Below are 24,180 nucleotides of genomic sequence, written 5' to 3'. Positions count from 1 at the left end.
TGGGATCCTTCTTCATCTTCTTTCCTTCCTTCATCTATATTTTCAACTTAAATTCTGTTTCCTCAGGGAAGTTCAACCTTAAATCCTAAAACTAGGTTACCTACTTCAGCTATAATGCCCCTGCTTGGCTATATGCATAACACTTGGTCGTGAATGAGTTTAATGCTTGTTCCAATGACTGTAAGCTGTCAGGGCAAGAAAAGCACCTGTCCCTTTCCCAACTTTTCATATTGGTGGACACATATTAGGCCTTCCATTAATATATGGTAATTAATTAAACTGTACAACTCAGATTTCAAGCACATATACTATAAATATTTAGTAAAATAATTTATCTGTAACAGTGTTTTATAAATATGGGAAAGCATGATGCAATATATTATCTAAGAGAGTTCACTGCCATAGAAATATTTCCAGTCATCGGATTAATGCCCAAAAATGTTCAGGGGATGTTCTTTGGAAATCATATTTCATATGTAGACAACAGAAACCAACCAATGCTTTCCTATTTTAATTATAAATTCAGGGTATATTTTGTATTCTTAAAGAAATTGAGATTTCCCAAAATTTTCCTTTTGAAATTCTTAACTAGACTTCTACCAAAATGCCTTTCCCATAAGCAGTATGCTTCTATAATAAATATTGGTTATGGGTCAGAATTCATATAGCAGAAGACTTCATCCCAATTTCAAAATAACAAGGTCTAAATATGTCCAAATGACCATGCAGCAAGAGTTTGGGCCCAGAATCCCCGTTGTTCTTAAAGTTGTACATCCTGACAATTTTCATATCCTGTATATATGTGTATCCTGACAGAATTTTTAGGTAGTCACATTTCACCATATATTTTAACTGCAAATTTTTGCCTCTGCTGAACTTTTAAACTTGTATTTTCTTTAAATGATCACATACTTTTTTCTAGTTAATAACTATCCTAACACAAACATAAAATCAAGTACTAAACTTATACAGTAATAATTTCTAATCTTTGTTAGACGTATGCAAGACACTGTCCAATAAAGATCAGTTAAAATACATCATTTAAAAACAAATCTATTTTTCTAATTCATTACAATGTTCTCAACACAGTAATTCATCAGGAGAAAAGTTCTTAAAATATATTTATATTATTAATCTGGTATGGTAAAACCATACCAGATTAATAATTTCAAAAAAAAAAAAACCCACCAAAATGCATACTATATACAGTAGCATTACTGGGAAATGAATGTAATGACCAGGGAAGCCCCTCAGTGAGCCAGCCAGGAGTTCTGGGTCTACTTGTGCCATTAAATCCATCTGAGTCCCTGCTGCAGGTTGGCAGTTGCTACCCAAGTTTAAACACTCATGAGGACATTCCTGTGTCCCAGGCTGGCTGGTACCTCTAGGACTGTGGAAGCCCTTTGGTTGGCAGCTCCTTTCAGGGCCAGTACTATGGTGATGTAAGTGAGGTGTCTATGTCACAAAATTTAAGGAGACACTCACTCTCACAGTCCTGCAAGTACCATCTCAGCTTCCCAACACAGGGTTCTGAAAGGCTTTCCCTGGCCTCTTTCTTAGTCACTTAGTCTTAGTTAGACTGACCCACAGTAAGGATCAGGCTAAGAACCCTTATTTCATAGTCTTTCTGACCCAGAGTAGGAACTTAACCTACCTTATCTTCCCATACCAACAGATCTCATTTGAGACTCTGCTGGATGAAGGATGGGAGATAATCATCAATTCTGTTAAATCTAAATTCAAAATCAGACTCTGTGGGATAAGGGATGTTTTAATGTAACTTTGTTTCCTTCCTTCTAAAGTTGATACATGTTAGGCAACTAGGCCACTGATTTTCATTTCTTAAAGGGAAGAAGGCAAGTGCAGAAAGCACTGGCACAAAGAGATTTACTATGAGACTTCAAATTTCAGAAGTCAAGTTTTCAAGGAAACTGGAAGAACTTGGGTGATTCACAGTGTGGGTTTAGGAGGATATGTGTGATTAGTTAAAAGCAAACTTTATCCTCCACGCCTACCTTTGCATCTAAGCTATGTAAGTATTTTAAGAATGGAGAAACAAAATGAGGATCAAAAGGAAAGAGATGAGTCCAGAAATATTGTCAGATCCAGAGAAAGAAGATCAGTTCCTCAGGCTGCACAGGGGGAATGACAAACTCTAGCAAGGTACATATAAATCACGAGCTTGAGAACCTGTTACTCACTAGATGAAGCCCTGGGAAGAGGCAACTGAACCGTGAAGGTCTCCAAGCCCCAATGTTGAGAAGAACTTAAGAATGACTGTCATGTGTTCAAGAGTGACTTCAAAGTAGAAGAGAGGTAAGGGACAGGAAGGGACTTGATAAATGGGAGTAAAGGATGGTTCCACATTCCCCATGATCGTTATTAGCAGAAAGATATTATGAAGCATCAGCTGGCCCCAGATCACCTACCACACTTGGCACCAAATACTCAGAAACTCAGGTATTAGCTCAGAGAAATGGGGGAAGGGGGAGGGCTATGCAGACAGAAAAGAGAATTCTAAGAGTGACAGTGACTGAACTTCCACTCTGAGAGAAGCTCAAAACAAAAATGAAAAAAAAAAAATGAAAAAAAAAGAAAAAAAAACAAAAATGAAGTTTAGTTACAGAAAAATAAAGGTTTTATTTCTTGCACGCCTGCGTTTCTAGTCTGATATTTCTACTCTCCACATAAACAATGTATTTTTCACCTACTGAAGAAGGCATTAAGTCGCAAAGAATCTTGGTTTCAGTTACTTCTTTATTCCAGAAACTCCTTCAGGCACTGAGTCTATTTGGGGAAGAAAGCTATTGTCAGCAATCAGAAAAGCAAGCTCAAGCTTGAGAAGTTGTTTCAAACTATGGTTTAAGAAGAGGCCAGGACACAATCAGATTGCTTTCTCACTATGAATCATGAGCTCATTAAATTTTGGAGATTAAAAATAAAAAGTCATATTGTGAATTTGATATGTACCAATATAGGGACCTAGGGCTTCTCAGGTGACTCAGTGGTAAAGAATCCACCTGCCAGGGCAGGAGACGCAAATTCGATCCCTGGGTCAGGAAGATCCCCTGCAGGAGGAAATGGCAACCCGTTCCAGTATTCTTGCCTGGAGAATCCCACGGAGAGAGGAACCTGGCAGGCAATACAGTCCATGGGGTCACAAAAGAGGAGGGCACGACTCAGTGAGTAAATAAAAACAATTATAACAATATTGGGACCTGCACCCCCTGTCGTGTAACAGAGCTGGGGATTCAAGCTTCCACCTTCACTTTCTGAAAGAGATTAGCTAACAAATAACTTTATTAACTACTTGGATTTCATCTCTTAATAGTCACATAAAATTGAGATGGAAAAATGGACTCAGCAGATAAGATAGAAGGCTAATTTCCAAAGTACAAAAAAATAACCACATTGACTAATCAGGGATTACAGGAAAAGCACATTGACCCCTGCTTCCTGTAAGAACTCTCTCACCATGCTCGGTGTTCCTCACCTCACCCATTACAGTGCTTCTTGGCTAAATTCTCATCTGCCTGCCCTTGTCTGGTTATCAGTGCCAAGCTGAGCCACTCTGGAGACTGAGGCAAAAGGAAAGAAATGTGCTCCCATATGGCTTCTCAGGTGGCACTAGCAGTAAAGAAGCTGCCTGCCAACGCAGGAGATGTAAGAAACGTGGGTTTGATCCCTGGGTCTGGAAGATCCTCTGGAGGAGGGCATGGCAAACCACTCCAGTATTCTTACCTGGAGAGGCCCATGGAGAGAGAAGACTGGCAGGCTATAATCCATAGGGTCGCAAAGAGTTGCACATGACTGAAGCCACTTAGCATGCATGCATGTGCTTCCATGTATGTGTTTTATATATCCTTGCATCATTTATATATTTTGTATGATTTATATGTTTGTATTATTTACCTTGATTACTGAGTCTTTCGGTGCCTCTTTTACATTTTTCACCTGAAGCCAATGCCTAACTCGCCTCTCCCTAATTCCTGGGAGAAGCCCCCAAAGTCTAACCTCCACACTCTTCCCATTCTACATACTCTTCGTGGGTAACTCTACCCCCAGGCTTTTAATTACCCACTTGTATTCTGATTATTGAAAACTCTTCATCTGCATTCCTGACCCCTTTACTTAGCTACAAGCTTTAGACTAAACAGGATGTCCCACAGGTACAAGAAACTCAAAAGATCTCAAACTGAATTCAAGATTTCTCTCAATTTATCCTATACACAACAAAATACACACATAAAGTCAACTCCCAAATCATACTTATGTCCTGTTATGGACCAAATATTGGTGTCCCCTCAAAATTTGCATACTGAAAACCTAAACCTCAGTGTGATGGTGTTAGAAGGTGCAGCCTTTGGGAGGTGTTTAGCTCATGAGGGTGGAACCCTCATAGAGGGGATTAGTGCCTTTACAAAAGAGGCTTCAGAGAGCTCTCTCATCCCTTCTGCCATGAGAATACACAGCAAAAATTCATCTATGAATGAGGAAGCAGGCCCTCAGCAGATATTAAATCTTCTAGTGTCTTGACCTTAAACTTCCCAGAGTCCAGAAATATGAGAAATAAATGTTTATTGTTTAAGCCACCTAGTCTGTGATATTTCTGTTATAGTAGCCCAAACAGACTAGGACACCTCCTAACTATATTCAAGCTAGTCCTCTCTCCTACATACCCACTGTCCCTGGTCCTCATGATTTTGTCTTCCAGGCTTCCACATTAGTCTCAGAGACCCTGCTTCACCCCTTCCACATTGAACCCAACTTCCACACTGAAAGTTATAGACTGATACATCTCAAGGCAAATCTGACCAACTCACACTGGTAATTAAAGTTCCTTCATGGTTCATCCTTTGAAAGAGTACTACATATTAATATTTCTATTTTCTTCCAAAAAAACATGAAACCTTCTTGGAAGGGCCTGTATCACGTTCATCTTCATTCCAGAGTTCTAAGTGGTACCATGCCTGGCCCACTGTAAACAAGCAATAAATGAAGAAACAAAGCAGTAACTAAGACTGTGAAGGGGAAAAAAAAAAGTGGTTATCAAAACTTATATGTTACTTAAGTTACTTCCTAGAAGAAAAAAGGGCAATGATTTATTTTTATCTAATTATTTTTAAAAGTCTGCTTACAGAGTTCTGGTACCATACTGCATAAGTTCAGCCTCTTAGCTGTGGACTCTTAGACAGGTTTCTTAAGCTTCCTTCATCTATGAATGAAGATAAAATATAGTATGGGTGGTTCTGAGGCTTAAATGGGTTACTTCACAAAAAGCACTTTGAACTACAACTACTCAGTAAATTCTTAATATATATTACAGTTTATTCTTATTTTTATTATTTCAATTTGAGCACCTACTACATGCCATGAATTTAAAATAAATTAGCTAAAATTTCCAAAATCATGTCAAATAATTGATTGTCTTTAATTGTCTTTCCTTTTTATTTTCATCCAGGATAAATTTTCTGGTTTGTAACATTTTCTGGTCTTTAAAAATTGCTAATGGAAAAGGAGTACAAAATATTTATGTAATTAGGACAGTTCAACACTTTAAAAAAAAGGCAAAAATAAACAGCAGTTATGGAACACCTGCTTAACAGATACTGGAAATAACTGCTTTGTGCTTCATTAACCAGTAAAAACACATTTGCCAGTTTAAATCCCCTACTGAATTCAGAATTTCTAATTATCACTAGAATCGTATTAACTTGGCAAGGAAAGAAATTCCTGGGTAAAGAATTTCAGAATTTCTATAAAGCCTGCAAACAAATATTTGTTTATTAAAACTAAATGTGATTTAATTTAATAAACAATTTTAGACTAATTGTTTTGCATATTTTATTTACCTTTGAGTGGCATTACTACAGTGCCTCACATATGGTTGTTTCAAGGGCCAAAGTGGAAAGAAAGAAAGAGAAAGAGAGAGAACTCTACTCAAATAAACCCAAACCATGACCCCGATGCAGATTTGCTAAGAATGATAAGGCAGTGATTATCTGAGTCAAATCAAAATAGAAAATTGTAAAGTTAATGCAAAATTATTAGAAAATAAAACAAAATAAACACAAACATGTCAAGCTTTTACATTCGATAGTCAGGGAGTTGGCTCAAAATGACCTCTTTAGCTGCCTTCATAAATGCTATAAGACTCCTTCAATGCGATGGCGACAACCATTACAATTTGCATTTTCCTTAACTTTGAAGTATCTATTTTCTAATAATCTTATTCGTGTTTTCTAAGGAGGTAATGCACTGGAAAAGGCACACAAGATTCAGATGACCAGAATTCCAAATATGGTTACAAAACTAAGTAATTTTAATGAGTTTAAGTAAATAATTTAATATTTTCAGCATAGTCAGTAAAATGAAGAAACAAATCTGGGTTGTTCATTTAGATCATGATTAAAATCAAACACAATATGCAGCAGTAGTCTGGAAACCATATACCAAAAATATATGTGATCCTTACATCCAGCATGTGAAGACTATGTAACATCTTTAGTGAGCACCAAGGGTTCATGATGCTGGGGACACAGCTTATGAAACAAAATATATAATGAACAAAACATAGCAATCCATGCCCACCTGGATTTCATATGCTAGTAGGAAAAAACTGACAATAAACAAATCAGTGAATAATAAAACAGTATATCAGTGATGGGTACCATGAAAAAAAATTAAGCAAAGTCTAAGGAGAGCTTAGTATGGTGGCAGGCTAGAGTTTTAAACGAGTGGCCGGAGAAAGCCTTGCTGAGGTGTACAAAGGAAACTCTGCAAACTCCCAAGTAAGCTGGAAAAATCACTGAAAGTTTCTGAGTACAGGAATATTAAAAGGATTTCTCAGGTGTATTATTATAAAGATACTCTACCAGGAAAGGGCATAAGCATGGCAACCATTACAAACCAATTAAAATAATCCAGATGAAAAATAATGATGATGGTTTAGAAAGGCAGGAAGTAGTGGAAGTGATGAGAAATAATCAGATTCTAGCTATTAATATAACTGAAGGTATATCCAAATGGATCTTCTAATTAAGTATGGGAGGTGAGACAAATAAAATTTAGGACTCAATATTTTGCTCTCAGAAAGTGGTGGATAGAGATGACTCCAGAAACAATAGATCTTGAATGTAAGATCGTAATTTGGATTTTCAACATGTGAACACTGAAATGCCAGTTAGGGATTTAAGTGAAGGTTTTCACTAGACCCAGGGGCTGGTAAGATCCCCTGGAGAAGGAAATGACAACCCATTCCAGTATTGTTGCCTGGGAAATCCCATGGACAGAGGAGTCTATAGGCTGCAGTCCATGGGATTGCAGCAGAGAGTCAGACATGACTGAGCAACTCAGCGCACACACACATTCATTAGGCACTTGGTTACAGAAGTCTAGAATTAAAGAAAGTAGTCCAGGCAAGAGATATAAATGCAGGAACCATCAGTCTATAAATGGTATTTAAAATGAGGAGAGAGAATGTGATCAACAACTTACTGAGTCTTTAAAGAGAGACAGAATGATCTGAACCCTGGGTGCTCTAATATTTAGTGGTGAGAAGATGAGGAAGAGCCAACAAAGAAGCTGAGAAGAAGACACCAATGAGGAAAGAAGAAAAAAGGAGTTTGAGGTCCTGGAAGGGAAGTATAAAAAAAAAAAATGCAGGAAGGAGAAAGTGACTGCCTATGTTAAGCGCTGCTGCTACTTAACAGCAAGGTTTGGTTCTTCAGTTAGCAAAGGCTTCCCTTGTAGCTCAGTTGGTAAAGAATCTGCCTGCGATGCAGGAGACCCCGGTTTGATTCCTGGGTGGGGAACCCTTGGAAAAGGGATAGGCTACCCACTCCAGTATTCTTGGGCTTCCCTGGTGGCTCAGCTGGTAAAGAGTCCGCCTGCAGTGTGGGAGACCTGGGTTTGGACCGTGTGTTGGGAAGATCCCCTGGAGAAGGGAAAGGTACCCACTCCAGTATTCTGGCCTGGAGAATTCCATGGACTGTATAGTCCATGGGGTCTCAAAGAGTCTGACATGACTGAGCAACTTTCACTTTTCCCTAAAAGCAGAATTTGAAACATGTGATTTATGGAGTGAGTGCTCTTCAGGAAATAACAATACAGGAGGGATGAAGCAGGATAGAAAAGGAAACACTGATCAAGGACGGGCCAGTGATAGTGTCTAGTCTTAGAGCCACAGGGCAAGGATCTGGAGCACGACTGCCCATAGGAGCAGCCCTTGCCTTAAGGGAAACAAGCTGGCTTCTTTCAAGATACTGTTTTTGTATTTAATTCTCAGAAATTTAATTATGATACGTCTTAATATGGATTCCCCTCGTGTTTCACAGAGGTTTTTGAATCTGTAGGTTTGTGTCTCTTGCTAAATTTAGGGAGTTTTCACCTGTTATATCCCTTTGGGGTATTTTTCAGCCTCATCCTGTTTCTTCTCTTCTTGATAAGGGTAGAAATTCAGTGGTCTGGGATGCGGGCTGCCTTGGTTACCAGTGGCTAGTGAGCATGAAAGTCCTGACTCCCTTCTCTTTCACCAAGCAGAGGGGTTGGAGCATCTCATTATCTCATCACAGGACTAAAGTCCAGGCTCCCAGCTCAGCGTTTATGAATACATTGGGATGAGGTCACATTTTTTTTGTTGTTGCTGTATTCAGCTAGAGTATAGCAGTTACTATCTAAAAGTCTTTCATCTTGTTATGAACAGAAAAGAAACTGTTCATTTCTTCATATTTTGGCTAGAAAGAGCAGACTTTTGTTGAGGTGTGTATGTGTGTGTGTCTGTATCAGCTAACATTTCTGGTTTTCTAACTTCTTTGGCTCCGAGGCTCCAAGATATATGCAGAAAAAAAAAAAAAAAAACCCAGGGAATTCATCACTCTTTCTTGTTTCAGGTTCCATATTCCTAATTAGCCTTCTCTACACCTTAGAGAATCTTCTCATATTTGTTTTATGCATATTTTTTAATTTAGATGTGTAATTATAAAACTCAAGTATGAAAATTTATAAATTAAAAAATAAATCATATCGTGTGGTAATACTTTTATTCAATTCTTCATGGAAAACAAAGAGAATAGTAATGAAAAGGAGAAGAACAACAGTCTTTAACAACACTGAGGGTAACTTTCAACTCTAGTTCCATATTCCCTCTTTGGAAACATATTTTACTGTTCTTTGTTAATACAGTATATACAGTTAATACATAGGGTTTTCAAGTATATATCCACAGCAATAAATCTGATCTTATAATTGAGATAATACTAACATATCTTTAAAACTTTCATTTTTCCTCTAACACTTGCTATTATAGCAAATCTAAAATATACAAAAGTGCTAAGAAAACAAATACAATTAATATTTACATTTCATTTTTTTGTATGAATATGTGTATAGGTGTGGTTCTATACAACTATAACAACCATTCTGAAATATCGTGTTGTTCTGTACCTTGTCCATAAATTAATAATATAAATTATGTCTTTTTCAGATTATTAATTACTTCAAAAGTAATTTTATTTAAAAATAGTAATTTAATGGCTGCACAATTTACTATGGAATAGATCTGCCCTAAGTACTTAGCTATAACCCACATTTTCCCACCCATATTTTTCTCTACAAATAAACAGTATTAGGATAATCTTCTTTCTATTTAATTATTTACCTACATTCCTTACTTGCTCCTTATGATAGTTTACTAAAAGATGAATTACTAGGTTTAAGTGTTTGATAATTTAAAGGTATTCTTATGGACTGAATCCCCTCAGATTCATTTATCGAAGGCTTAAACCCTAGTATCTCAGAATGTAACTGTATTTGGAGTCAGTCTTAAAAGAGGTAAATAAATTAAAATGAGGTCATCAGAATGGCTCTTATCTGATATATTGGTGTCATTATAAGAGGATATCTGGACACGTACAGGGGGAAGACCATGAGAAGAGAGTGAAAAGGCAGCCACCTATCATCAAGAGAGATGCCTCAGAAGAAATCAACCATACTGACACCTTGATCTCAGATTCCTAGCACCCAGAACATGGAGAAAATAAACTTCATCAGGCCACCCAGTCTGAGGTACTTTTTTATAACAGCACGTATTAACAAATATAGTCAAAGATACTGACAAAGACACTGTTAAACTGCTTTCCTAGAAATCTGTGCCAATATGTATTTAATGCGGAAGACCTATTTTATTGTATTCTTGTCAATTACCAAAAAAAAATATGAAAATATGAGACAATTTATAAGCTAACATTATGGAATGAAAATACTAATTTTTCATAAAATAAGAATAATTAAAACAACAACAATAATAATGGTGAATGTCTCCCCTTCTAAATAAACAGTTTCAGTTCAGTTCAGTCGCTGTCATGTCCTACTCTTTGTATTTGCAACCCTATGAACCGCAGTATGGAAGGCCTCCCTGTCCATCACAAACTCCCAGAGTCCACCCAAACTTATGTCCACTGAGGCGATGATGCCATCTAACCATCTCACCCTCTATCGTCCCCTTATCCTCCTGCCCTCAATCTTTCCCAGAAACAGGGTCTTTTCAAATGAGTAAGATCTTCGCATGAGGTGGCCAAAGTATTGGAGTTTCAGCTTCAACATCAGTCCTTCCAATGAACACTCAGGACTGATCTCCTTTAGGATGGACTGGTTGTATCCCCTTGCAGGCCAAGGGACTCTCAAGACTCTTCTCCAATATCACAGTTCAAAAGCATCAATTTTTTGGTGCTCAGCTTTCTTTATAGTTCAACTCTCACATTCATACATGACCACAGGAAAAACCATAGCCTTGACAACTTTGTTGGCAAAGTAGAGTCTCTGCTTTTTAATATGCTATCTAGGTTGGTTGGTCATAACTTTCCTTCCAAGGAGTAAGCGTCTTTTAATTTCATGGCTGCAATCACCATCTGCAGTGCTTTTGGAGCCCAGAAAAATAAAGTCAGCCAGTTTCCAATGTTTCTCCATCTATTTCCCATGAAGTGATGGGACCAGATGCCATGATCTTCGTTTTCTGAATGTTGAGCTTTAAGCCAACTTTTTGACTCTCTTCTTTCATCAAGAGGCTCTTCTGTTCTTCTTCACTTTCTGCCATAGGGTTGGTATCATCTGCAGTTCTGAGGTTATTGATACTTCCTCCAGCAATCTTGATTCCAGCTTGTGCTTCCTCCAGCCCAGCGTTTCTCATGATGTACTCTGCATATAAGTTAAATAACCACAGTGACAATATACAGCCTTGATGTACTCCTTTTCCTATTTGGAACCAGTCTGTTGTTCCATATCCAATTCTAACTGTTGCTTCCTGACCTGCATACAGATTTTTCAGGAGGCAGGTCAGGTGGTCTGGTATTCCCATCTCTTTCAGAATTTTCCACAGTTTATTGTGATCCACACAGTCAAAGACTTTGGCATAGTCAATAAAGCAGAAATAGATGCTTTTCTGGAACTCTCTTGCTTTTTCGATGATCCAGCATATGTTGGCAATTTGATCTCTGGTTCCTCTGCCTTTTCTAAAACTAGCTTGAACATCTAGAAGTTCACGATTCATATATTGCTGAAGCCTGGCTTGGAGAATTTTGAGCATCACTTTACTAGCGTGTGAGATGAGTGCAATTGTGTGGTAGTTTGAGCATTCTTTGACATTGCCTTTCTCTGGGATTGGAATGAAAACTGACCTTTTCCGGTCCTGTGGCCACTGCTGAGTTTTCCAAATTTGCTGGCATATTGAGTGTAGCACTTTCACAGCATCATCTTTCAGAATTTGAAATAGCTCAACTGGAATTCCATCACCTCCACTAGCTTTGTTTGTAATGATGCTTACTAAGGCCCACTTGACTTCACATTCCAGGATGGCTGGCTCCAGGTGAGTGATCACACCATCGTGATTATCTGGGTCATGAAGATCCTTTTTGTTCTTCTGTGTATTCTTGCCACCTCTTCTTAATATCTTCTGCTTCCATTAGGTCCCTACCATGCCTGTCCTTTATTGAGCCCATCTTTGCATAAAATGTTCCCTTGGTATCTCTATAATAATCTATTAAGGGGAAACCCTAGAGAGTTTAATTTATCTGGATCATAGTTCTCACACATTTAAAATGAGAGTGACTTGATAATCATTAAAGGATTTCTAAGTTTGAAAATTACATGATTCTTTTTTCAGTGTCCTTCAATTGTTTATATCATTATACAGGATCACAACTGATAGTTGATTCATTCCTTGATCTAATTTGGAGCACACTAGTGTCCTTCCAGAGACCTCTACGAGAAATGTCATGGTAGAACACAAAGCTCACAGAAGTGGAGCAAGGAAAACTGAATTAGAAATCCAAATCTTCTAGTTAAGTGGCTGTGTTATCATCGCAAATCATGTTGTTTCCCTGTATTTCTCTCTTTTTTAATTCAAAAAGTTTGCTAGTTGGCCATTGACAGAAGAATTAAAAATCAGATAAATACAAATGTACATATACAAATACCCTCAATTCCTATCCTAAAAGAGTTTATATGTAGTTAAGAAGTACATAAAAATAAACTAAAATCATTGTATTAAAAAGAACATATACACAAAGTATCAAAAGAGCTAATCTTAAATAAGTTTATACTTATTAATTGGTTCACTAATCACTTGGAGAAAATTAATGTTGGAGAAATTAATTTTTCTCCAACTCTTTGCAACCCCATGGACTGTAGCACACCAGGCTCATTTGTCCATGGAATTCTGCAGGCAAGAATACTGGAGTGGGTTGCCATTTCTTTCTCCAGAGGATCTTCTCAACCCAGGGATTGAACCCAGGTCTCCTGCATTGCAGGTGAACTCTTTTACCATCTGAGCCACCAAAGAAGCCCTTAGAGAAATTAATTTGGGAAATCAGGTGAAAAGGAAGTTGTTTTCCTAACAAATATTTATACCTCATAAAATGGCATATTAAATATTGCCTTCAAAGTTGTACTTACTTAATCCTCATTTATAGCCTAATAATCCCAGCCCTATAATGATTTCATGGACCCAATTATATAATATTCTAGCAGTTAGTAATCACAGATTTTTCCACCTGCACCTCATCTGGAAATACAAGATGTTCATATTGAACACTTAATGTTTATATGTTCTCCAAAAGAATATTTAACAACAGTTTGTGTATACTAGTATACCCTTCTTCAGTTGAATTATATCTGAAATTTGGAAACTCTTCCATATCATTGTGTTATTATAAAATTATTTTAAGAGGTTTTTATTCATTTTCAAAAAATAAAATTTGGCACAAACTAAATTTATATGATTTTAAACTATTTCAAAATATTTTTTAAGAAGCAAAATTAATCACATTTTTTAGAAGATTCAAATATAAAATATTTAAATATGAAAAAACTACTGCTGTATTTTACACATATTTAATTATATTTCTATATATAAAATCATGTCTTACAGTATAGAATGAGATAATTTTCAGCATGAAACCATGCATCAGTCGTACTTACAAAGCAGTTCTTATCAGGATTTCTTTTCCAATGTTTCTTGTCTAATTTCTTGGCCAAAGTGGAACGCAGAGTTGCACGAGACTGTGTTCGAGGATTTAAAGCCAGGATACTCTGAAGATAGCATAGACAAAATATAAGCATAAATATCCTGGGATTATAAAAAATCAAATTTTAAGATTCCACACACATACTCCAAAGATGTATATTAAAAATGTTGTTTTCCCCTTATACTATTGTAATTCCACAACAAACTTATCTAAAGAAATCATTTACTAGGTGATATCCCAGTTCACTTTATACAAATATTTATTTATGATAACATGAAGGAGTTCAAAAACATGTAAAATATAACAGTTGACTTTAAGATAAATTTTATAAATAGTATTCTTAAATAAGATTGAAAAGAGGCAGGCACTTCATTACAGATTTGATTTAAACTAGAAATAACAATCTCCACTAAGTTTTCAGAATTTTACCAACTGCTTTCACATGTATTATTTAATGTACAAATAGCTACTGTTATCTCAAAATTTTGGATGTGGAAATAAATTCAGGGTGATTAAGTAACCTGCTCAAGATCTCACAATTAATATGTGGAAGGGATTGAATCAGAATTCAGTTCTTCTGAGTGTTGGGCTTACATGTGAATTTAACCAAAGATGGAGTCTACATTTTATTGTGACTTTTTGAGGTATAAAATAGAATAGAAAACATTTTAAACGCATGTGTAAAGCAGCACCTGAATAACTGAAGAAATAATTAATTTAAAAGGCCTGTCTGCTTTGAAACATGACCACTGGGACTCTTCCAGAATGAATGAATGAGGACCTCTGCAGATCAACTACCTAATAGAACAATATAACGATAAAAATTAATAAAAATAAGAATCCTTTGAAGTCTCCAGAAATTATTATAGTCAAAGAGCAAATGAAAAAATTGTTATTGAAAAAAACCTACTAAAACTTGGTAAGAATGGCAAAGGTCTGTGGCATTTGAAGTGCAGTCTTGTCTCCCTCCTCCAGGCTCCCAGTTCAGCACACAGAAATTCTACCTCGGTGAATACAGCCAAGAACAGAGAGCTGACCCTCCGCCCACCCTCTAGGTGACACTGAGGTATCTCCCAAAGAAAGGCAGGATATTAGCATACCTACTCCCCTCTCCCCAGTCTACCAGCTATGCAGCAACTAAAGACCAGAAAGTGCAGCTGAGAAGTCAGGAGCTCCTTGCTTCTCCCATACCCACTCACAGAAGAAAGGCTCTATCTCAGGAGCAACAGGCCCATAACAGGATCCTGATCACCATTATCTCGCCCATGGCTTAGAGTTAGCAAACCAGGAGAAGCAACTGAAATCAGAGGTTACTGCCTATACCAGGGCCCTGCTCATAAAGCAGGAGTGTGGCTCCCAGAAATGCAGGCCACTGTAACTACCCCTAGATCTGGAGCTGTGGCAGAGGTTTTTTCCCAGAGAAAGAGGTCACACAAACAGAAGAACTGACTTCATTTAAATTAATACATGGGAAGTTCAAGCCTAAGGGTACTCTCAAAAACAATAAAGAGTTCAATGCCAGACAATTAAGAGGAAGGAGGTAGCTTCAGGAGAGCGATAAACTAAATCACAAGACAGACAGTTTACCAGAAAGAATACCTAATGGCTCCTGTATGGCCACAAGAAATCTCAAAGACTCACCTAAAAACTACTCTTGCAAAAGAGCCCAAATTTAACTGAATGACACTGTCAAGTAATTTATTAATATGTCCCAAGGCATTGCCAAAAACAACAGAGCAATCAACTAGTAATCAGAGACTAAGAACTGGGTGTGATACCAACGGAGGTGGACCATTTAACAAAGAAATCCAAAGAGAAGGCACAGAGAGTTCCACTAAAAGCACTGTCATACCACAGTTACTGAAGCCCTCACCCTATGTGAGTGCTATCAAAGATCAGGGAAACAGACATGTCTAAAGCAGTCCACCAAATCACTAAACAAAAGGCTAACAACAACCAGCCCCCCACTCTGGGATGGGGTAGAGGGAAATTAGTATCCAGAATCGCTATATCATCTGAAATGTTCCATTTTCCATTAAAACAAAATAACAAGACATTCAAAGAAACAGGATTATATGGTCCATGAAAGAACAAAAGCAGGTCACAGACATTGCCTTTCAGAGGTTTCAGGTGTAACATTTAATAAAAACTTCAAAGCAGCCACTATAAGAAAGCTATGGTAACAATATCTCACCAGCGAATACTCATAAAGACATAAAAGTTATTCTTTAAATTCTGGAGATAATAAACTATAATAACTGAAATAAAAAATTTACTAGAAGGGCTCAATAGTATATCTTAATTTGCAGAAGAAAGAATCAGCAAACTTTAAGAGAACTCAAGAGATATTATACAGTCCCAAAAGACAAAGACAAAAAATATTTTTCAAAAAATTAACACAGCCTTAAAGATATATGGTACACAATTTGTTGTTGTTGAGTCGCTCAGTCACGTCTGACTCTTTACGACTCTAGACTGCAGCACCCCAGGCTTCCCTGTCCTCCTTCACCATCTCCCGGAGTTTGTTCAAACTCATGTCCATACAGTCAGTGATGCCATGCAACCATCTCATCCTCTGTCGTCTCCTTTTTCTCCTGCCTTCAATCTTTCCCAGCATCAGGGTCTTTTGTAATAAGTTGGCTCTTTGCATCAGGTGGCCAAAGTATTGGAGCTTCAGCTTCAGCATCAGTCCTTCCAATGAATGGTCAGGACTGATTTCCTTTAGGATTGACTGCTTTGATGTCCTTGCAGTACAAGGGACTCTGAAAAGTCTTCTCCGACAGCACAGCATCAATTCAGCACTCAGCTTTCTTTATAGTCCAACTCCCACATCCATACATGACTACTGGAAAAACCATAGCTTTGACTAGACGGACCTTTGTTGGCAAAGTAATGTCTCTGCTTTTTAATATGCTGTCTAGGTTGGTTATAGCTTTTTTTTGCAAGGAGCAAGCATCTTTTAATTTCATGCCTCAAGTGTCCACAAAAAATTCTCTGTGACAAACCAGATGCTAGGCCATAAAACAAACCTTAATAAATTTAAAAAGGTTAAAATCATACAAAGCAGCTATCCAACCATAATGGAATGAATACAGATATCAGTAACAGGAAATTTGGGAAATTTATGAACAAGACACATGCACATAGTAAACACTGTGCTGAGAGGAGTCAGTTACAAAATACCACATCCTGTATTATTCCACTTACATAAAATGTCCAAAATAGAGAAGTCTATAGAGACAGAAAGTAGATGTGGTTGCCAGGGGCTGGAGGATTAGGGGCAAATGCAGCATGAATGCTGAAGGGTATATGATTTCTTTGGGTAGATGAAAATTGATTGCGGTCTTAGTAGCAAACTATGAATACAATAAAAGTCTTTGAATTCTACACTCTATATTTGTGAACTGTACAGTATGTGAATTATATCTCAATAAAGCTGTTACTAAATAATAGTATTAATAATACACAGTAAATTCTACATTCAGTGAATTTCACTGAACACTGCATTCATTCTAATAAACATTATTGGGGCCTATTTTATTAGCCTAACATAAATGAAGATTACTTTTAGTAATTGCTATATATGTTAGACATGATATTTCTTCAGTCAATCAATTTAGATATCTGTGTTCTGGACAACAAATGTACAATAAATCTATGAGGTTTAAACAATATATTCCTCATGATTAAATAATTCCAAAGCAACCTAGTAATATGAGCCAACAATAGAAAACATAAGTAATCCTATTTATATACAAAAAAAAGAAAACATTTTTTTATCATGAAACAGAAGCAATTTTGTTTGTTTAGTTATCCTATTTGAACCATTAGTCATTTCACACATTAATTCAAGCTGATAAATAAGAAGATGACGTTTTTTAAAGTAGTTATTGTGGCCAACATTTAAAGGGGAAAAAAAAGAACTAGATAATATGCAAGAAAGATGGCTGTATTTCATTTAGTTTTTACTTCCACAATTCATATTGTGATAAATGATTATGTTTATCTATGTTGGCACAGTAATGTAACTTTTAAGAATAAACATTCTGAATGCAATTTATTGGCTGCTTATCACAGTAACTTTTATTTTGCACAGCATAAGTAGAAAGTATAACACAACATGAAATATTGGGTTAACCTTTTGCAAAAAGGCAGTGAGTTGAATTCAATGGATCTTGGGTAAAAATAAATTGGATTGTGGAGAATGGTTACCAAGGATTTGACTTAATAATATCCCAAATGAAAAGTGATATAAAATAAAAATACAAGACATGAGTGGTTGAGAGCTGTTAAAAACAATTTTCCAAAGCAAGACTTTTTGAAACTAAAAGTCAATATCATCAATAACTAAGCAGCTGGCAGAATAATACAGGAGAGTTCTAAATTGCATTCTTCCTAAGAAATGACCAAAGCCAAGTCCTAACAGGGTCACAGGGTCCCCTCTCTGGATAAATTGAGCAGTGTAAGAGACCCATTAACCCTTTCAGAAATAAGGCATATTACTTATAAAGGAAGATTTTCTCCCATGCAAAGAATTTGGCTTTTGGCTTCCCCAATCATTTTCAGTAACCCAATAAAAATGTACTGGTGATTCTAGAGGGAAAAAAAAAAAACAAACAGAATTTGAGAGAATTTCACTGCACTAATTTTATTTAGGTTAAGAAATGATAGAATATGATCAGGAGACAGATTCGCACACGACATCAAATCAGAGGCATGTGTTTTCCCTGTGCTGTCTGTCAATTCTTCTCTGGGAAGCAGATAGAAGGCCACAACACACAAACTAGAATCCTGCATCTGAGAAGTGGCCTTCTGTACTACTACCATAGAGAACACAAAAAGGAGCTCTTATTGACTACAATCACAGGCCCTCAGTTCACAAATAAAAGCACTAAGACTTGGCCCCCAAATACTGGAACTGAGTGCTGAGAGCTTGAATTCCAACTGCAGAAAGTCATTTGGCCAATATATTCTCTTTCTAAAAGCATATGTACAAGACAGCAAGAGAGACACTGATGTATAGAACAGTCTTATGGACTCTGTGGGAGAGGGAGAGGGTGGGAAGATTTGGGAGAATGGCATTGAAACATGTAAAATATCATGTATGAAACGAGTTGCCAGTCCAGGTTCGATGCACGATACTGGATGCTTGGGGCTAGTGCACTGGGACGACCCAGAGGGATGGTATGGGGAGGGAGGAGGGAGGAGGGTTCAGGATGGGGAACACATGTATACCTGTGGCGGATTCATTTTGATATTTGGCAAAACTAATACAATTATGTAAAGTTTAAAAATAAAATAAAATTTAAAAAAAATAAAAAATAAAAGCATAGCTTTGCTTTACATCTCAGTATCAATTATTCAAACCTAATGCACCATTAAGCTCTCTCCAGGCTTCCCTGGTAGCTCAGCTGGTAAAGAATCCACCTGCAATGAAGGACATCTTGGTTCGATTCCTGGATCAGGAAGATCCGCTAGAGAAGAGATAGATTATCCACTCCAGTATTCTTAGGCTTCCATGGTGGCTCAGATGGTCAAGAATAGGCCTGCAATGCAGGAGACCTGGGTTTGAGCCCTGGGCTGGGAATATTCCCTGAAGGAGGGCTAGTAACTCACTTCAGTATTCTTGCCTGGAGATTCTCCATGGACAGAGGAGCCTGGTGGGCTACAGTCCATGGGGTCACAAAGAGTCAGACGCGGCTGAGAGACTAAACACAGCACAGCACAGCACAGCAAGCTCCCTCTATCCTTTGCATTTTAAATTATAAGCAAATATTTCCTCTTCAGTACTGGTCATTATTTACTTTAATTGAGCCATTATACATATATACAACATAATACACATATACCAACATTTTCAATTTACAGGCTGAACTTATTAATTCATTAAATTTTGTCTTATTTAAATTATGCTTAAATTTTGTCTCTGATGATGTATCCTAAGTTCTTTATAAATGTCTCCTACTTTTCCAGGTTAAAAATAAATAATAAGTAAATAAAATTTAAAACTTGTTTCTTTCATTTTTTCATAATTTGCTATAACTATGTTAATTTAAATAAAATGTATTGTGGCAGCATTTTTTTCTTCAATAAATACTCCTGGTTAACAGAAAAATAAATAACTGTTGCTTAATCCTTTTGCTAAGTATCTCTTGCTTCATCCAGGTAACAATCTAACAAATGTTCAGCAGTTGAGAACTGAACTTTTCATTTGCTTAACAGTCTCTTGCTTATAAACCCCAATCTCAGCCAATTACCCCACCCTCTTCCAAGTCTATCACTGATCATAGTGTAAGGAGAGTTTAAGTAAGTAACTTAAGAATTTACAAAGGTGCCTTTGGTTCTTGGAAAAGCTCAGAACTCCAGCTGGTTTGGGAGTACAAGAAAGAACACAGCCTCAATTTTGCATCTTACACCCACATTTAAGAGATCAACATAAATAACCTTGAAGTCTGAAAACCTTGAAAAGTCATGGTAATCAGTCCTAATCAAGAACTCTCAGATTTTCCTATATTTAATGCACTTTCATTCTTTGTACGGGCTCAGATTTCTTTTCCTTTAGATTGTACTACCTTTCCAAATAACTTATCTTCCACATTTTTCATTTGATTAACTCTATTCAAAGAATATTTTCTCCTTTATGCACAATGACTAACTCATTATGATTAATACATAATTGATGAAGGATGGAGTCTCTAACAGTCTTGAGTTTTACAACTTTAATTGTGCTAAGTATTTACTAAACAATATGTACAGTGTTAGAGGTTAAATGGGCTTAGATTTTAGCTCTATTGCTTTTCACTGGTTATTTAAACTCTCTATCCCTCTACTTCTTCAACTATAAAGTGTTGATTAGTCATAGTACCTACCCCATAAGATCATTTTGAGGATGACATAAAATTACATATAAAACTTAGAACTGTGCATCCAGAAATTGCTTAACACATGATATCAATTAGTATGTGATGGATCTAGATTTTAGACTCCACTAAACCAATCTGTATTCATATTCTTGTATTGTTCATTTTGAATATATATATAGGAATCATTTTTTAAAGGATAAATATAGAAAAAGATGAAGAAAACAAGCAAAAGTGAAAGTCGCTCAGTCCTCCGACTCTTTGCAAACCCATGGGCCTGCCAGACTCCTCTGTCCATGGAATTCTCCAGGAAAGAATATGGAGTGGGTAGCCTTTCCCTTCTCCAGGAGATCTTCCCAACCCAGGAATCAAACCCAGGTCTCCCACACTGCAGGCAGATTCCTTACCATCTGAGCCACCAGGGAAGCCCAAATTCCAGGAATATAGAATAAAGTCCCAAAGTACAGGAATATAGAAAAAGATGGAGAAAACAGGTGAAAAGGTAACTGTAAAGAGATGGTAAGTAGAGATGTTTCCCAGATGAAACCAAGTCATTGGTTCCTGAAGTTATTCTTGCCCTAAGCCTGAAATTTCAAAGGCACTTTGTCTGAAAATGCAATATGCTCTACACAAATTAAAATGGCAGTGTGGGAGGGTCATGAAATTCAAATACAGATTTTTAAAATCCAGTACATGTATATAGCAAAGTACATATCACTTTATAACACATATACCTATATATAACTTACGGACCTTTGGTCCCAACATGTTTAGGTTAACTCACATTACAATTCCTTCCTAAGAAAGACAAGTAAAAAGTTACAAAATTATAAAAAATGAAAAAAAAAATCAACAAGAAATAAATGAACCCCTTCACACGCTAGTTACATTGCATGGGAAACTTGATTTATTTCTACTGAACCCATAGGTAACACAAATAAAAGTTTATGTACCTTAAAAAAACTTCATCATGGCACTCTCCTACTCAGCAAGCAAAGATCTTCTACATGAAGCTGCTCTCTGTATTTGCAAGGCCCAGTGTGTACTCTCCTTCACTTACAGAACACACATCACATACTAGGTACTTAAGCGCTCCCTAATTGAAAAATGACTTTTAATGTTTTTCAGAAAAGATTAAGAATTCAAACACAGGAACCCTAATTTATACATCTGATATTACTCTCGTAATTCTTAACACAGAACAGACTCTGACTTAAGACTCTGTATTAGTCAACTTGGGCTGCTATTAAGGAATGTCAGAGACATTTCTTTCTCACAGTTCTGAGAAGGCCTCATCTCCAATTACAATCACATTGAGAGTCAGCCCTTCACCACACAAAATTTAAGAGGGACAAACATTCAGTCCATAACAGCCATGGAAAGGATTCTATTGTCTGTGGAACTATGCAAATGCTGTAAATCCAGGGCATTAATTTAAAAGATATTTTTCTCTTTAGATTGCAAATGGTACTATAGTGAGTCTATATTTCTATTTTATCAAGACAAGAAGAAACTTTAAAATAAATAAAAGGGATATTACATGGTACGCTTAAATTTTAAAAAATAAAAATATTAACAAAGAAATTAACCATTAATTATGTATCTTTATTACTTAAACCATTTGTATAGCATATGTACCAACTTACATACTGATATATTTTTATAAGAATTGAAAAAAAAAGTGTCACATGCAAACCCTTATTGAGAGGTATCAAAAATATTAAAAAAGATGAGAACCTGTACTATAGTCATTTTATTAAACAATTTCATTACCTTATAAATTATTTTTCCATTTAATATATTATTGCAAAGCATCTGTGCTTTATATATTCAAATAATCCATATTTATTTGGAAAAGGAATAATTATGAAAACTCAGGTTAAAATACATCTGATGCTTGCAAGAGCTGAAAAATATATATATGAACATACACAGAAACTGAAGATAAAATTATGGATTAAAAGAATTAAAGAGAATTATTAAATTACCAAAAATATATTCATCAGTTCACTGATAATTAAGAAAATTCATACTCTAGAATTTATACTTTTTTTAGAGTCAAGTAAAATTAGTAACTTTATCTCAAAACTTGCTTTACAGTAATTTTTTGGCCTCAAAGTAAAATCAGCTTTTCAGACTCTTTTGAAGAAATACGAAAACTATTACAATTTACCTTTAATCTATTAACTATTGAGTAAAAGACACATTGTCCCCTAAAAGATCCGTGTTTACAAGACCAAGAGTCATTTTAGCTCAAGAGAGGTTAAGTATCCATCAACGTGCTAAAAATAAAGCCATACTGATGAGCAAATGAAAAAGCTCAAAAACAAGATTTAAAGGGAAAGAAAGGAGGAGAACTTTAGTTAATTGAGCTTAGATTTTTTTTTTAATTAACTAAATTGAGCAAGCAGCATGATTTTCAGGTTCACAATAGCATAATAAATCAAGGATTGACTAGCTGCCCTTCATTTACATGGTTAACAGCTAAAAGAAAACATATGTGGGATAGCAAGTGATTTATATCAGAAATGACCTATTAATTTCCTGATTTTATTAATACCTGTGCAGAGACTAACCTTTTTTCCCAACCACCACAGCTGTAGTTGTTAAATATAAATTAAGGTTAAACCGAAGAACCAGCCTGAACCAGAAAGGGCTAAAATGGCAACACACCGGCCTGAACTGGCTCCAGCCAGACCACGACAGCAGCACCTCTGTAGATGAGACCCAAAGTGTGAGAACGTTGCCTTTGCCTCATGATTACACTAAGATCTCCACCCAAAGAGGGGACCCGCACTTGGCAAGACACAGTGTGCGCAAAAGGACCCAAGGGACTACCCATGCTCTGGTTATTTCTGGAAATTTCCACCCCTTTCTCAAATTGATGACATACTCACCTGTAACCCCTTGACATTTTCTCGCCTGCCTCCCCCAGGAAGAAGGGATGGTTAGAGCATGGAGCTTTCCCTTCCTCTTTCTTTAATCAATAAATAAAATTTCCTGCTTTGCTTGGCAAGAACTTGCTTTTCTTCAACTGGCGGAAGCAACAGCAGGCATGGAAAGGACTCAACTGGAGTCCAACCAACTGGATCTAAGCCAGGTCTGGTAACAACTGAGAAGGATAGTAATGGAGCAAGAATATGGTCAAGTGGGAAGTTGAACTATTTAAAATCAAGAATATGAAACTTTTGAAAACATTTTTTATTATTATGCTATGTTTTAGTTTGCTTCTCAACTCTCTATGGGTTTTCTGCTGTGTTCAGTACTGTTGATTGGCTCGTCTATCCAGAAACACATCCTCTTTGATTTCCCTGACATCAGAGCTTTGAGACCTCCCTTTGTATTGACTACTTTTACTTCTGTGACTTCCATTTCCCTCTTGATCACAAATAAGGGTCCTTGGACCCTTCCTGCATGCCCCTCTACTAATGATTACTTTTCTGCAGCTGAGTCTTACCTACATTCTAAACCCTCAGTTCTGTCTTGATTTACAGTCATCTACTTCAGTGGATGCCAAATAACCCACTTGCATGTTCCATCATTATCTCAGTTTCTTCACATCAAAAAACCATGCATTCTCTTCGCCCCCGCCCCCCAGCAATTTTTAACTCCATTTGACTTCTGTCAAGAATACCACCACTTTTCTAGTAAATTGAACTTCACATGTGGTCAATTTACAACTACTATTTTTTGTTCCTTAAAGTCACACAATGCCAGTCAATGTTACTCACATCTGGCCTGTCCTTTTGTATTTCTTGCATCTATAAACTATTGCAGATCCTATTACAGTTCACTTGGAT

At 36.6% G+C, this 24,180-nt stretch overlaps 1 protein-coding gene across 1 annotated transcript in view; it reads right to left on the bottom strand.

Moving 5' to 3' along the window:
* DPYD (dihydropyrimidine dehydrogenase) overlaps positions 1 to 24,180 on the bottom strand; it is a 923,891-nt gene that overhangs the window by 871,364 nt on the left and 28,347 nt on the right. The window contains exon 2 of the mRNA XM_027536430.1: positions 13,474 to 13,584. Within this exon, the coding sequence (XP_027392231.1) occupies positions 13,474 to 13,584 (111 nt within the window). The remainder of the gene's footprint in view (positions 1 to 13,473; positions 13,585 to 24,180) is intronic.

Source organism: Bos indicus x Bos taurus, chromosome 3, assembly GCF_003369695.1.
Source record: "Bos indicus x Bos taurus breed Angus x Brahman F1 hybrid chromosome 3, Bos_hybrid_MaternalHap_v2.0, whole genome shotgun sequence".
In the NCBI taxonomy this organism is placed as follows: domain Eukaryota; kingdom Metazoa; phylum Chordata; class Mammalia; order Artiodactyla; family Bovidae; genus Bos; species Bos indicus x Bos taurus.
This window is presented reverse-complemented; position numbering and strand designations above follow the sequence as displayed.